This window comes from Balaenoptera physalus (assembly GCF_965194825.1).
Source record: "Balaenoptera physalus genome assembly, chromosome: 9".
NCBI lineage: Eukaryota > Metazoa > Chordata > Mammalia > Artiodactyla > Balaenopteridae > Balaenoptera > Balaenoptera physalus.
In genome coordinates this window covers 68,314,863-68,331,080 of record NC_138888.1, presented here as the reverse complement: position 1 = coordinate 68,331,080, position 16,218 = coordinate 68,314,863, and the positions used below count along the sequence as shown (strand labels likewise).

The window sequence follows — 16,218 nt, the reverse complement described above, 5'->3', positions numbered from 1 at the left end:
CAGGAGAGAAGTGATTATGGGAATCAGTCACACTGATATCCAACATATAAAGACAGGAAATCGAGAGGCAGATCATTACACGGAGCCTGTCTCATTCTCATAGTGGGCACCCTCACAGCTAGGTGTCAGCAGTATTACTGCCCCTGACACCTCCTTTGGTTTCTGGGGCAACAGCAAATCTTACCTGAGTAAACCTATTTAGGAAAGACCTGGGCAAGCCCTTCCTTCCGCCTCCTTGTCTAAAAGGATTCTGACAACCAAAAATCTTCGTCTTCTCATGCAGCACTTGAAAGCTCATTCCTAACTCAGGAATATAGATTTCTCCTCGGTGGTCAAAACAAGCATTGAGTCCTTCCAAGACTGACTGTGAAGCCAGGTTAAGCTATTTGGAGAAGAAAGAGCATATACTTATTTTATATGCTGTATAGCTGTTACAAAGAGCAAAAGAATAATATGCACAAAAAGTAGTCTTATCCTCAAGGGGGAAGGGGTTCAAACAACATTGCTAACATTCTGCTTCTCAAGCTGAACTGATGTGTATTCATCCTATTATTTCATATATATGTTAGAGAAATTTGGGGTGTATAAAATAGCAATAATTTTTAAGTAAACTGAGTATGTAGGTTAAATTTTTTTAAAGCAGTTAAATTAGTCTCAAAAATAAAACTGTATCCATTATCTGCTCCTATATTGGCCTACTTTATAAATCATAGCTTACAAAAGAAACTTTCCAATACAAAGATATCTCATTTTCGCTCTGGGATTTTTTTAAGGTGAAGTAAGATAGCTCTTTACATACTTAAATAAACATCCTTCCCAGCGCAAATACTGAATAAACTCTCCAAATGGGCTTCAAAGTCACAATATAAACTACATAAAGTAGATCTAACTATGCCAACAGTTTTGTGAACAACAAGAGCAAACATGAGGATTTGTGTGTGTGAGAGCCAGAAATGAAAAGAGCTGAACAGAGGTCCTCAGATGCTGAGTTCAGAGCTCAGGGATGTGAAGTATGGGTGGTTTTTAGGTAACATGGAAAAATTCAACTGTGAAATGTGGATCAGTAAAATGCAAATGGGCCAAAAATCAGATTATATTAGAATTTCAAGTGTCATGTTTACATAAGCACTCAAAACACAAACTCTGCTATATACCCACATACAGGTCAAGTTCTAAAAGTTGCTCTTATGTGTGACTGCAAGGCCAGAATGCCTTGCAGTCCCTATGTGCATTTCCACAAAATATGACTATGGTCAGCAGTCTTCTAGCTTTGAAACAAGGCACTCTTTTTTTCCTGGCTGATGATTATTCTATCACATATCTTTTTCAAAAAAATCTGGGGGGAATAAAACAAAAACCAAAACCCTCCCTCTCTTTTAATATCTGGTGATTAGGAAGCAGCTCAGCAGAAAAGGAATCCACCCCCCCTTACTGCAGACGCAAGGGGGGGTCTGAATCTAGGGAACCCACTGGGACCTGTGTCAAAAGTCATCTGTGGCACTTTCATCACTCAAATCATTTTAAGCTACACAACTACTTGCTCGCCTTTTCTGCAACTGACATTGCACATCCCGAACTAACTCAAATCCTTTGGCCACAACCTTCAATTTTTTTATTTTGTGCATCACTTCTCCATATCTCTCTAGCTGCCTGCCAGTCACAGAGATTCGGCACTTACCACGTGTCTCATGATGTGCTCTGTTCTGGTCATTAATTTATCCCGTGTGCACATCTAACATTGACCATTTTCTCACCATTTTTTCTATGTCTCTTCCTACTGTAACTTTCCCCAGCCTCTCTGCTGAAATGAGGTGGTTGGCACTATCTGTAAACTATGTTTAACTCTGAAAATAAATACAAACACAGCAAGCCTGCCAGCGACTAGAGAACAAAACTAGTGAAGAGGCACTTTTTCTGGAGGCTAGCTCACGAAAGTAGGAGAGTTTGTAGGTTATATTGGGTTGGCCAAAAAGTTCGTTTGGTTTTCCGTAAGATGCTATGGGAAAACCCAAACGAACTTTCTGGCCAACCCTATACGTGGGGGGAGTTCTGTATATGCTTTCTGACAAGTGACTTTTCTTATTCATAAAAGAGACCACGGAGGATTCTTTTCATCAGAGAATTTGCCTTTACTAGCCAAGAGCATGATCATCCATTGTGAAATGCCCTCAAGCCTCGAAAAGTTCTGCCCCCACCCCCATTTCTCACACTTGTAGTCCCACGTTGGCACGATGGGCCGTCCTCTCACCTCATCCAACACAACCCAATGGCCTGCCTTCAAGGCTGCCAGCAAGGGGCCATCACGCCAGGCAAACTCTCCTCCCTTGCCACCTTCAACAGGTAGATCTGCTCCAAACAGGTCTGTGATGTCCTTTGAGAGGAGGAAGAAATGGGGGAAAGCCAACATTACATAGAAAATTAACTAGATCCCAAGACCCCAAACGTAAAATGGTAAATACTTAGGCCTTGTACCACTTTTTAGTCTTACCCCCAAGAGAGAACTAATCAATGCCAGAACTCTTTACCAGGAGCCCAGACATGCCCCAAGCATCTTATCATCACAATAGTCTAAGCATCTATCAACTGGAGCTCTAGATCAATAGTTCTCAACACTGGATGTACTTGGAAATAAATTGGTGACCTTAAAGAACAAAAACAAAAACCACACACACCAAAAACAATGCCCAGGCCCTCCTCCCAGACCCCATCCCAGGAGATCAGTTAATTTGTCATCTCTGTCCCATATTTTCATAAGATTGTTTAAAGGGTCATTTTATCTGTAATTAATATTTTTAGAAAGGACAAAAATAGAGAGAGGCTGTATTACAATAAAAACTGAAATGAGTGATTCTCCCTCAAAAGAGAATTACAATAAAGCATCCAGAGAGAATAATACTACAGGTGTCATCTATTAATGAACACAAAAGGAGAATTAGGTTTGTGGATCATGTTGCTATGGTCTTTATCACCATGAAATATTTGGGGTTCTGACATCGTGATTATTTCTGACTAGAAAACTCTATAAATAGATAAAAACATTACTCCCTACACCTACCCCCATCAGCTGTAGTGTGACTTAAGCTTACCGTCTGCTCTGACAAGTTGATTCGGACAAGAGTGTTGCCTGAAGCCTTGGCTAAGGCTCCCACCAAGCTCGTCTTGCCCACACCAGGGGAGCCCTCCAAGAGGATAGGTTTGTTCAGTTTTGTAGCTCTTAAGAGCCTCTGGGCATTCATAGCTGTGGTGCCCGCGCTGAGTGCATAGTCGGCGATATTATTCCTGTGCAAGACAGGTCCTGAAGTGGAGAAAAGAAAAGCCACATTTAAGCTAGACATCACCAAATCATACATATATATCAACTGGAGATTAAAAGAATCCACCAAGTAGACTGTCAGTCAGTGAAGTACCATCTGTGGTGAAAACGCTTAGCCCTATTTTGATATTTCCTCACTTTTGGGTCCATAAAATGCTTTCCAGGAAGAGCCAGCAGCATACTTTCTTCAACTGTGCCTACTACACAGATCTCGGCACTTCCTACACCTACATCTATACATACTCATATAGGTCGAAACTGCAAGCATACATCTTTCCTTTCACAACCTACACCTGGAATTACTACTACCTGTACTTGTACAATTTACCTTATACTTGTATTTTCCTAAAAGTCAAGTGGAAGCTTGGTATATAGGCCAGATGGTTCCATATAAACAATTTCATCCAAGGTTTTTAGGCCACCAAGACAATTCAGGATGCATCCTTAACCCAGAGTATAGCTGGAGTGCAGGACTAATAACAGTCTTAGAGGGCTTAATATTTATGCCACTATGTCTCCTGGCAGAAGCTGTTGGTACATCAGTTTGGAGGCAGTGGGGCTAGGAAAACATTTATTACCTCAGCTACGGAAGCAGAAGCAAGGACCACCCCAGTCCCAGGCCACGAGCACACAGCTCCTACACGAGAGAACTGAATACTACCATGATGGCTTAGGGAAGGGATCTAATGGTTAGATCACGGGGGGGCCCCATCAGGGATGAAGACAGTACTGTTGAAGAGGGAGAGGGAAAGGGGCAATGTTCCATTCAGCCCGGAAGCTGGGCTGGTTTAGTTCACCACTGAACCCCCGCTAACTGCCACTGCACCTCTACACATTCCAGGCATTCAACAGTTCTTGACACAGAGAGGAAAGAAGGGACAAGAAAGAGATGACTCTGCTAGAGAAGCAACAATCCGAAAAATTCAGAGTGCCCTGGATAAATATCTAATATAACTACCTCATTTAAATATTTGACAGAGGCAACCTAATAAGAGCAAGGATTAGAACTGAAATCCACCTGCATTTCCTATTTAATCACTCATTTATTCATCCATTCACTCACTCAGCAGACACTCTCTGAATGCCTATGACTGCTAGGCTACGTGGCAGATGCCAGGGACAGGAAGATGAATGACACCTGCCCTCAAGGGTTCACAAAACTGTTTTTGTAAAAGGCGATAAAGTTCTTAGTTGAAACATTATGGGCTGAATTACCACTACAGGAAAGGTCTTGCTTTGAGCACCAAATAATAAACAAATAAATGCATTTTTAATGGGACAATTTACTCATGTATTAAAGACTGTATTTTCTCCTATTTTTATATGCCAGTTATATATTTTTAACCACTCACACAATTATGATTACGCCAAGTCAGATTCTAACTCAGATAAAAAGTAATCATGATATACTGAAGTTAAAAGTCACAATAAAGGTCAAGTATTTGTGAACCACAAGAAGAGAATCTTATTTATTAAAAATCATTCTTACCCCTTGGTATAAAAAATGGATGAATTCCCCAAAGGTTATCTATCCCAGTGAATTCTTTGGCTTTGAGTCTGTCATAAATCTTCAATTCATTTTTCTGACTTTCTGTAAGTCGGACGATCTTGGAAAGTTTCTTGATTAGGAATTTCAGACATTCTTTGCGAGCCAAGAGAGCCGTACCAAACCCAGATGAAGTTACCCCTAAAGGAAGAGGATCAGTCCATCAAACAACAGCAGGGCACCCAGCTTCACAACCACTCAGCAGGAACTCTAGGACGGGCTCCTGAATCACAGCCAAAATACGACTGCTAGTATAACCAGCCCTAAGAAGGAGTGTGACTCCCCTCTCCCCACAACTGTCAGGTCATCAATTCAGCAGCAGCTTATTCAGTAAAGCACTCCAGTCACCCCATGAGAAATCAGTCTGGAGAAAAGAGTAACTAATAGGGTACTTTTAGTCATGTGGGCTTGTATTTCTAATTTTCATGGCTGAAAAAAACTTAAACATTAAATTTAATAAAATTGTAGTACACTTAAAACAAACTACAGGATTCAGGCCCGTTAACTCTAAATGACTGTTTTAAGAAATGTCATGTTAAGTTCTTCAGGAGCAAAAGCATTTCCAGCAGTCTTCTTTCTATCATAATCACTACTTCACATTTACTAAACCCCTGGTCTATAAGCAATAAAAGCTTTCGCGTATCTTTTACACCAATCGCCTCTCAAGAAGAGTAAAAGAACAAGAGAGCCACTGTGAGTCTTGGAAATGCTACAGGTATCTGGCTCAGAGGTCTGGGCTTGCTCCATCTCACAGTTCCCTCTACCCTAACCCCTTGTTCTCACCAGCTAACAGACAACATACCTGAACCTATTCCATCTACGTACACCAGGCAGGCGGCGTGGACAAAAGACGTCACTGTGGAGATGGTCTCCGGCCTTTTCAAAGCAGCTTCCTCCCCCATTGTGTTCATGAAGTTAACCCAGGACAGGATATCTCTGATACTGACCACACACTTTCGGCCAAACTCCTGGTGGGTCAGCCAGTCAATGAAATCCAGCATCACCTCAGCTATGTCAGCCCCTAAGACACAAGAAAGCAAAGGTATTTGCTGTTTGGGAAGACTCCGGACAGGGATTTGCAACCTGGGGCCCATCGATGGTTTAAAAGGGATCTATGTTTCATGAGATTATATGCAAATTTTTGTGAATGTACATTAATACTTTTTCTAAGCAAATGGGGTCCACGGCTATAATCACATTCCCATAGGGTTCAAGAACAGCATTCTACCCCTACCAAAACAAAAAAACACCAGAAAGAAAACTTCGAGAATTAAAGTCTAAGAAAGCGCCCTGAAAACAACTCAAAGAAATAAAGTATTCATTTGGTCTGTGTTCAGATACAATTTTGAAGACAAGACACAATGATTTTAGAAAACATACAGATTTATTTATATTTTTAACTGATTCAGTGGAATGGGGATTATCATGATTTCAGTGGCATTTAGTCTAGGTTTTTTGTTTGTCTGGTCCATCTGTTCATCAATCACAATTTAGCAAATTAGAGGATTCACAAATTATGTTTCGTGATTCAAGTTAATGACTATTCTTATTTTCACAATTTCATATTGTAAAATATTTGTCTGGAAACAGAATACTTAAGTCATACACAGACATTCAAAGCAATGACAATCAAATTTAGTAGAGTACTTCATATAACTTCTGAAGTCAATAGTAAACATTTATCTAAAAAGTATGAATATCAAGGAATGCTTTTTAAAAAGAAAATATGATAAGGAGGAATCAGCACTGTTGTAATAAAAAGTAGACTATACAGTAACAGCTTTCAAGCTACACTGCAAACTGGTTAGAAGAAAAATACTAATTATAGAAAAAAACACAAATCTTAAGAAAGAACATAAAATGACAACTCATGGGAGAAAGTCTAGTAACAAGAGGAAAGAAATTAAATACTGTTTCAAAAGCTAGATGTTAAACATGAGTACGTGGATCCACATTTCAGAGTGGAAAAAATGTGAGGTAAATCAAGGACTTAAGGAAAATGAAATAATTTATCCATTAATAGAGAGGAATTAAATCATGACTATTAAAGAAATAAAAGATCATCAGGTGTAACAAAACTATACCTCTGAATGTTTATTGATACTTTCTACTAAATCAGACATGTATTCTTTCTCAATCCAAATTAGTGAAGTTTTATCAGGGCTGAAATATCTCTACTTGAATTGTGCTCTACACTTGGTGTTTGGTGATCCAGGGGCAGGTATCCAATAGGAAGAGCATGTCTGAGTGGCAAATTAAGCAGTTTCTGTGGTGGCCTTTTTACATTCCCCAACATTCAGACACATGTCTTCCATTTTTCATTTTCCTTTTTCACCTCATTTTACTTCACTTCTCCCCCCTCCCATCCCTGCTTATTTCTTAAGCCTCCTGATGGCATCTATTAAATGGTATTTAGGACTGATGAATGAACAATGCTTTAATACCCTTCCCAATATAACACAATTAAGGACCCATTTAAAATTTTCTAAAGCACTGTTTTCATCTGGATAATGACAAGTTTGAGCCACCGTCCCAACTCTGCAATTCACCCTGCAGTGCCAGTGTTCCCCCATATCCCTTCTCCCCTTGACATCACACCACACCTTGTAAAATTGGGATCAAAGAAGTCTCATTCTGGGATTGTTAATCGAAGGATAAAAACACTGATTTTAATACTGTTTTACTAGTTTCTGCCTTTTAAAGTAGGTAGGCCTATGGGTTTTATTCTGGAAATCACTGATGGTCATGACAGCCATTAATTATGTTTGTATTATGTTATTTATCAACTAAACGGCATTTGAAAGAAAAATCTAATTTCTTTAATATACCCTCAAATCTGTTACTGCATCTTTTATTTGTGATGCAGTAGGACACTTGCCTGTATTAAAAGGGCCAAGAGTAAATGCCTTTTTTGTTGAACATGTCTATAGAGTTGGCAGTTAATGCTGATATTTGTCAAATAGCCCTTCCAAAATTATACTTGTGAAATACACAAAAATAAATTGATCTACTTAAAAAAAAAAAAAAAAAAAAAAAAAAAGATCATCAGAGATAAAGTGGATGGGATGGGTTCATATATGTATTTTTTAACAACAAATATTGAAGATAACAGGAGAGAAACGTACGTGATAAATATATTAAGGAATATTATCCAAAAATATACAAATAGCAATATGTAAAATAATAGTTTTTTTAAATAAACTAGAGAATGCTCCATTCACTAGTAAAAGAAAATGAAATTTTAGAATATCCATTAAATTAACAAGGATAAAATAATAGATTTCATTGTATTTAAAAAGAAAAAAATGACGGGAATTCCCTGGCAGTCCAGTGGTTGGGACTCGGCGCTCTCAGTATTGGGGCCCGGGTTCGATCCCTGGTTGGGGAACTAATTAATAAGCTGCTGGCAGCACTGTGAATGGGGCCAACTTTCTGGAGAGCAATCTGGCCACAACTAACGGGAGCTCGGAACTTCCTTGTTTCTACTTCTAGAAATACAACTCAAAGAAAAGCTCTGAACAATATATCATTTTAATGAAAAGAGAATGCTTTGAGAAATACCGGTCAATGAGAGTTTGAGAATGGCAAAAGCAGCCCACATGCCCTTCAGAGATCAATTTTTTTTAAATACATCAATTTCATCAATACATCAAATATAGAAAAGATTTCATTACAGAATCTTTTTTTGTTATATTATCAATGTATACATAATACTACTATAGAGATTTGTGAACCAAAAATAATAGAAAAAGTGGTACCCACAGTGGTATTTATATTTTCATTAAGACGATGCAGTAAATATATCTTAAATACCCTAAATAGGCTCAGAATTCAATTTAGAATCCGTAATAGTTGAAATATTAAATTCAATGAATCATATATATCCTTAAAGAAAATCTGGGGAAAAGCTATGTCTAGTTTCCTTTTTTTTGGGCGGTGTGCGGCTTGTGGGATCTTAGTTCCCTAACCAGGGATCGAACCTGTGCCCCACTACAGTGGTAGCACGGAGTCCTAACCACTGGACTGCCAGGGAATTCCCTAATTTCCTGTTTTATATTACACAATTTCAAAAATGTTTTTATGCTGTGCCACACTGATCCATTTCCAAATGAAAAAACTGCTATAAATTATTAAGCCACTTCTCCCTCATGCTCCATGTTCCTTCCCTCAGGGTCTCTAATGCCTCCCCAGGGAAGTCTGCTGCCATGCAGCCTGGAAAGCATGGAGTAAACAAGCTCCTTAAGGACAAGCCGTAAGGCTCAGAGTAAGTCCTAGGGGTCCCAGTGCTTAGGCCCTGTGGAGGAACCGTTTGCTCAGTTAAATATGAAAAGCACTGATGATGCAGCAAACGTGGCAGCTTAACGGCAGTTGCATCCTCCGCCATTCTATCACAATCCAAGTAGCTCAGAAAAGTAAGCAGCCCATAGGAGATTCAGAGGTTACTTCCTTGGGGGACCCAGTCCCAACCCAGAGCCGAAAGACAAACCATGCCAGCTTAACAATTTCTGTCTTCTCCTCCTCTGTTTACTTGAATTTTCACCATAAATGCACCAATGCACACAACCAAGGTAAGTCAGAGGTTCTGAGTGTGGGCTGTAGACCAATATTATTGGACCACCTGGGAACTTGTTAGGAAGGCGAATTCTCATGCCCTACACCAGACCGACTGAATCAGAAGCCCTGGGTGCAGGGCCCCGCAAGCTGTATTTAAACCAGTTGTCCAGGTGAGTTTGGGAATCGCAGGCTTAGTCAATTCTGCACCACTGAGTGGCTGTGATATTGGTGGAGCCAGGGGAACTCCAGCTGTTCAGACAGCACTGGGTACACCCGTGAATACTGAGGTTCAGTAAAGGCCCTTCTTAAAAGGAAGTCTGGGGGCTTCCCTGGTGGCGCAGTGGTTGAGAGTCTGCCTGCCAATGCAGGGAACACGGGTTCGAGCCCTGGTCTGGGAAGATCCCACATGCCGCGGAGCAACTGGGCCCGTGAGCCACAACTACTGAGCCTGCGCGTCTGGAGCCTGTGCTCCACAACGGGAGAGGCCACGATGGTGAGAGGCCCGCGCACCGCAATGAAGAGCGGCCCCAACTTGTCGCAACTGGAGAAAGCCCTCGCACGGAAACGAAGACCCAGCACAGCCATAAACAAACAAACAAATAAATAAATAAATAAATTCTTAAAAAAAAAAAAAAAAAAAAGGAAGTCTATGCTCAGGTGACTAAAGAGCCACTCTTTCCTAATATACCACAGATGAGGCTGGGATCCACGCACCTACTCTCCACAGCCATCCTACCTATTTTTGAAGCTGTGCTTTAGCGTGCCTTTAAAAAGCTGAACATAGCCATGAACCTCAATCTCAAAGAAGCAGACAACCTTTTATATTCTTTAAGACAGAGAGGCAAAATGATCCAAAAAACTACTTGTATTAGGGTTTGTATTAAGGCTTAGAACCAGATCTACGTCCTAAATTTAGCCCATTCAATGCCGAGAATATGGGATTAATCAGGGCAATCTAAGCTCAATTTGGAAAAAAAAAAAGAACCATATAATAAATATTTTGGCTCTTACTGGATATTTTTTTAAAATGTATTATTTTTAATATGCAGTTTGTTTTAATGCAACATAATTTTTTTAAATTAATTAATTAATTTATTTATTTATGACTGTGTTGGGTCTTCGTTTCTGTGCGAGGGCTTTCTCTAGTTGCGGCGAGTGGGGGCCACTTTTCATCGTGGTGCACGGGCCTCTCACTATCGCGGCCTCTCTTGTTGCGTAGCACAGGCTCCAGACGCGCAGGCTCAGCAGTTGTGGCTCACGGGCCTAGTTGCTCCGCGGCATGTGGGCTCTTCCCAGACCAGGGGTCGAACCCGTGTCCCCTGCATTAGCAGGCAGATTCCCAACCACTGCGCCACCAGGGAAGCCTTGATATTTTAAGAATTATTAAATCTAGGTTACAAGTCTATGGGAGTTTTTAAAATACTACTCTATTTTCCTTGTGTTTGAAATTTTCATAATAAAAGGAAAATTTAAAATAAAATAAAGTGAAATGATAATAAATTAGTTGACAACTACTAAAGAAATGCAGTTTAAAATTCTATAAACATTTTCTAACGGTGGTTAATGATTAAAATTTAAACCACATTTCCTTATCTTCAGCCAACAAATATGCCTTATATATAAAGATAGCCGACAGGTAAAACAATCAGAAAGCTAAAACGTAGTAACCCGGTGATGGAAGCAAGGTGAAGAAGGGATACTTTGGTAGAAGGCAACAGGCTAGTATCACATTTTCCTTAGATCTATCTACCTGTTATCACTTCTCCATAGAACAGGCCATACACACCTACTGCTAAACATGCTATTCCCCTCCCTCCAGCACACACACACACCCCACCGCCACCACCTGAACACTCTCACCTTTACGATCTGTTCTGCCCAGAGACAGTCCTGGACGAAGGTTATGGCTGATAATCTGAGTTAAGTCTTCACGGCTTGCACTTTGAGGGCACCATATTTCTGTAAAACGGTTTCTTAAGGCAGGAGACAGCTACAAAGAACACAAATCCTAATGTGAATTTAATACCTATGAGGAAAGCTAGAAAACAAATCCTTTGAATGAATGCTTGCTGTGAATGTGGCAAATACCAATGCTTCTTTTATCACCTCTACTACTGTCTATAATTCACTGAACACCTATTTGTCCGGCTCCTTCCACATGTCACCTCATTATCTCCACCACACTCCCCGAGCTCGTACTACCACCCCTTTCTTTATAATCATGGTAGAGAACTTCAAGGTCTTATAGAGTCCGTGGTGCAAGAAGGATTCAGCCCTAGTAGATGACTCCCAAACCCCAACACTTTCCCCTAAGCAAAGGCCCTTCCCTTTACTTTCCCTTCAGCTACTTGACTGGTGGTTTGGAGAAAATAAACATTATCTTCCCATGGGGGAGAGCTGTCTGAAGCAGAAGGAGAAAACTTTGATGTGGCTCAAAGGGAGTGAAATTGCAAACAGGTATATATTTACCTCTCGTATGACAAAGAACTGTTTAGTCCTCCAGTCTCAGGGCCTTTGCCCTCAGTCTGGATTCATCCCACCCTCCCCCTAGGTCAGATAACACCCGCTCACAAAAGTTCACCAACGATTTTCTTTTACTGCACAGATCAACTCCATCCTTCGCCTCCCCGGCCTAGCACAGCAGGACCAGGAACAACGCCTGCACTCAGGAGCAGCTCAGCAAAGGCCCCAGGGGTGTGCGTGTGCTGCTCAGCACCATCCCGGCTGAGCAGGACCGTGGTTCCAGGATCCCGCCTTCCTCTGCAGCAAGGCAGGCAGAACCAAAAGCTAGCTTTCCCTTCAGTAAAAGCCGGCAATCTCTGTCTAAAAATAACTTAAGCTAACCTGATAGGCAAGTTAACACATACAACCTTGAAATCAGATCTTTCTGTGCTATTTCCACTTGCCACAGAGCCTGTTTTCATACTTTGAAACTGTGGTGTATGTTATTTCTTCCCTTCAGTACATTTCCCAAAGCACAGCGATCATCTTTCTTCTTATGCTACTGAGGAAAATCAGGCCCTAAATATCACTTTCACACTTCAGGCAGCCACCAAGTTACCAGGAATCTTACCTGCTTTCACTCCCCACCAACCCATTTCTGCTCATCATCCTGACCTACTACCACACCACCCTCTCCCTAACTTGAACACACCAGGGTCTCACACACAACGCAGGCTTCTCCACTGAGAGGCTTCATGAGCCTGGAAGCCGTGGGGCTTGGGGGACCCTCATACCACCTTCTCAACAGAAGAAATCACCCTCACCCTTTCCTTTACCAACAGTCTGAGGGTGACCCACACAACCCCTGAGAGAACAGACACTCTCCACCTGCAAAACCAGGACAGGATCCTGGCTGTGACTGCTTTTTTGTCACTTTAAGTCATTCATATCACCACTCTCGTGTTTAACAGAGTAGTCTCTAGAAGCAGAACTTGAGAATAAACTTCAGTTTCAACTTTTCTCATCCATAAAACTAGCGTAATAACTTCCACACAGAGCTCTCATGAGACTTTGTTACCTTAACAAATGTAAAAAGCCAGGCAAAGTGATTGAAATAATGAAATTTCAGGCACATACAAAAGTGAGATGTCAAATAAGGAATGTTTTATCTGTCAGAATTATTTTTCAACCTTATAATGGCTCTCTCTGGATTTTTATCTTTTACTCAGTTTTTACCCAACATAAAATTCCAGACACATTTTTACATACTGTATTTATGGGTACAGTGAGCTGAGGTCAAAAGGCACAAAAAAATTATGCTTCAAGAACACAGTTTTACCTCTTTTTTCCCAAAGTCACCCCCAGGGTTCATGGTTGCCAAGATACGGAATTTCTTCCCAGCAGTCAACAGCTCTACCTCATTATCCTTGTCCTCTAGGTTGCCTTTCTCAGCTAATAACAGAGACTTTTCCACTTCGAGGACACTAGAAGGAAAATTGGAGAATGTGAGATTAGAAAAGGCTTCTGTATTCTATTTTGTGGTCTTCAGTGTTCTCAAAAAGGAAAAAAAAAGTCATCTCCTTTGCTGAGCTTTCACTTTAGTTAATGGTTTCCTGCCACAAACTTCAAAGTGAATAGTTATCCCAATTCCTATGTAGCGGAACAACAGTTCTGATCAAAAGAAAAAGAATTCCCTTTTCCCACTTATGTCAAGACACTTGTTTTAAAAAATGGGAGCCTAACTTCCCTGGCGGCACAGTGGATAAGACTCCACACTCCCAATGCAGGGGTCCCGGGTTCGATCCCTGGTCAGGGAACTAGATCCCACAAGCATGGGTCCTGGGTTCGATCCCTAGTCAGGGAACTAGATCCCACAAGTATGCCGCAGCTAAGAGTTTGCATGCTACAACTAAGGAGCCCATGTGCCGCAACGAAGACCTGGCACCACCAAATAAACAAATATTTTAAAATAAATTAAATAAAAAATAAAAAATGGGAGCCTAGCATGCAAATGTTCATGGCAGCATTATTCACAGATATAGAAACAACCCAAATACCAAGAAGAGGTGAACAGATAAAAAAATATGGTATTATCTACACAGTGGGGCTTCCCTGGTGGCGCAATGGTTAAGAATATGCCTGCCAATGGAGGGGACACGGATTCAAGCCCTGGTCTGGGAAGATCCCACATGCCGCGGAGCGACTAAGCCCGTGAGCCACAACTACTGAGCCTGCGCGTCTGGAGCCTGTGCTCTGCAACGGGAGAGGCCACGACGGTGAGAGGCCCGCGCACTGCGATGAAGAGTGGCCGCCGCTCGCCGCAACTGGAGAAAGCCCTCGCACAGAAACGAAGACCCAACACAGCCAAAAATAAATATAAATAAATAAATAAATTTATCTACACAATGAAATACTATGAGGAACAAAAAGGAACACACTAATGATAATGGCTATACCATGAAGGGACCTCAAAACATTGACGCAAAGTGAGAGAAGAGACCATTTATATGAAATGTCCTGAAAAGCCAAATCTATACAGACAAGAAGTAGATGAGGAGTTGCCTGGAGCAGGAGGTGGCATCAAAGATAAACTGTAAATGCACAGGAGGGATGCTACTGGGATGATAAAAATGTAAACTGAATTGTGGTGGCTGCAAAACTCAGTAAATTTACTAAAACTCATCAAATTGGGGGACTCCCTGGCGGTCCAGTGGTTAGGACTCTTGGCACTCACATTGCCGGGGCCCGGGGTTCGATCCCTGGTTGGGGAACTAAGATCCCACAAGCCGCGCGGCATGGCCACTGCCCAACTCCCCAGAAACAAAGAAACAACCCCCCCAAAAAAAAAGAAAAAAAAATAACTTACTGAATTATACATTTAAAACAGGTACATTTCATGATATGTAAATTATACCTTGATAAAAAGAGAAACACAGGTGTTCATCAAGATTCACACTGATCTGAGGTTTTTTTTTTTTTTCTTTTTCTTTTTGACGGGGCAGCTTGCGGGATCTTAGTTCCCCGACCAGGAAATGAACCAGGGCCCTCGGCAGTGAAAGCGTGGAGTCCTAACCACTGGACTGCCAGGGAAGTCCCTGTTTCATTTTCTTTTTTTTCCCCCCTGGGTTATTTCCATTTATTTTACTTTTAGTAATATAATTTTTTTTCTATCTCATGACTGAACACCTTTTTTGAAGAAACAATGGTTTATTTTTCTAATCAAGTGACCAAGCTGCTGAGTCTTAAGGTCTCAACAAATGCTGCATCTTACTATTTTCATTGCACAACAAGACTTATTTTGATTACTCTGGTAAATAGCAATTTTGCTTCTCCAGTGGTTCTTATTCGCCAGTCAGGACAGATGGCTGGTTCACACGGTGGCTACCACCGTGTTTTCGGGCGCTTTCTGTCAGGTGAGCCCTCATTTCCAGTATCGCATCAGGGATCCGTCCCCCAGGACTTCTCTACGTGGTTGGCCAAGGCATCCTACACTGGCTATCAGGGCTTCATTCTGTTGAACACGATATTCCTGAAATCTCATTGATATTCTTCGTGTCATTTTTAAACATTTCTGGAAGCAATGTTCTGAGCAGGTGAGGTCACTTCAGGCTTTACTTCTCTTGTCCTGAAGTCTCTCACACTGCAAAAAGCAGGTTTACCGTAGGCTTACTGTGTAGGTTTTGAGAAACTTCTTAAACTGTTTTATCTGATCAGATTTCAGTATTTGTGCAGCCATATTCTTTCAGTACGTTCATTAGTCACCTTTTCTGATGCATGAGTTTCCTTTCTGTTCTGGAAAAGCATCTTTGCTTGAATGTCTCCAGCAAAGCCTGATTTCTTACGCAAGCACATGCTCTCACATCCGACACCAGTATGCGGCTAGGGGGCTACGTGGCCAGCCAAGTCTGGTGTGGAGGGTTGGCGTCCTGGTCTGGGGTTTTGAGAGGCCTTACAACTGTAACATCCAGGATTTTGATTCTAGTTCTTTGAAAAAAAAATTAAGAAAATGGCCACAAAATTTGCCTTAAAAAAGAATTTTAACCTGCTATATAAAAAAACAAAAAAAAAAAAAAAAAAAAAAAAAAAAACAAAAAAAAGAATTTTAACTTGCGCTTGTTTGTTTTAGCCCTATCCTCCCATAGTCCCATCTTTCTGATTATTGACAGCTAAACAGAAAAACTAGGTCTCTTAAAGGAGACACTGAGTGCTAAAGCCAAAAAAAGCAATAGCTCATCATCATTTTCAAACATTTACTGAATACAGTGTACCTATGAAGAACGCTACTGTGCACAAGAATTAATATCTATAAAATCCAGACCAGCAAAAGCATCAAACACAGGGTAAACCTCTTACACTCGTGTAC

General features: G+C 41.0%; 1 protein-coding gene and 1 pseudogene across 5 annotated transcripts in view; both read right to left on the bottom strand.

Annotated features, from left to right (window-relative positions):
* The window catches only part of MDN1 (midasin AAA ATPase 1), a 160,786-nt gene that overhangs the window by 80,846 nt on the left and 63,722 nt on the right, over window positions 1-16,218 (bottom strand). For all 4 annotated transcript variants that reach the window (XR_014267738.1, XR_014267739.1, XR_014267740.1 and 1 more), the window contains exons 32-38: window positions 13,195-13,339; window positions 11,274-11,403; window positions 5,662-5,880; window positions 4,803-5,000; window positions 3,087-3,295; window positions 2,249-2,371; window positions 185-382 (exon numbers count right to left, since the gene is read on the bottom strand). Coding sequence is in view for 1 of the 4 variants with exons in the window: in XM_082475781.1 (XP_082331907.1) it covers window positions 185-382; window positions 2,249-2,371; window positions 3,087-3,295; window positions 4,803-5,000; window positions 5,662-5,880; window positions 11,274-11,403; window positions 13,195-13,339 (1,222 nt within the window). In the remaining 3 variants the exon portion in view is untranslated. The remainder of the gene's footprint in view (window positions 1-184; window positions 383-2,248; window positions 2,372-3,086; window positions 3,296-4,802; window positions 5,001-5,661; window positions 5,881-11,273; window positions 11,404-13,194; window positions 13,340-16,218) is intronic.
* LOC309667391 (mitochondrial import inner membrane translocase subunit Tim9 pseudogene) lies at window positions 13,346-16,203 on the bottom strand (annotated as a pseudogene). The gene is made up of 2 exons (XR_014268488.1): window positions 15,963-16,203; window positions 13,346-15,897 (listed from the first exon to the last, which is right to left on the bottom strand). The product of XR_014268488.1 is annotated as a mitochondrial import inner membrane translocase subunit Tim9 pseudogene (transcript).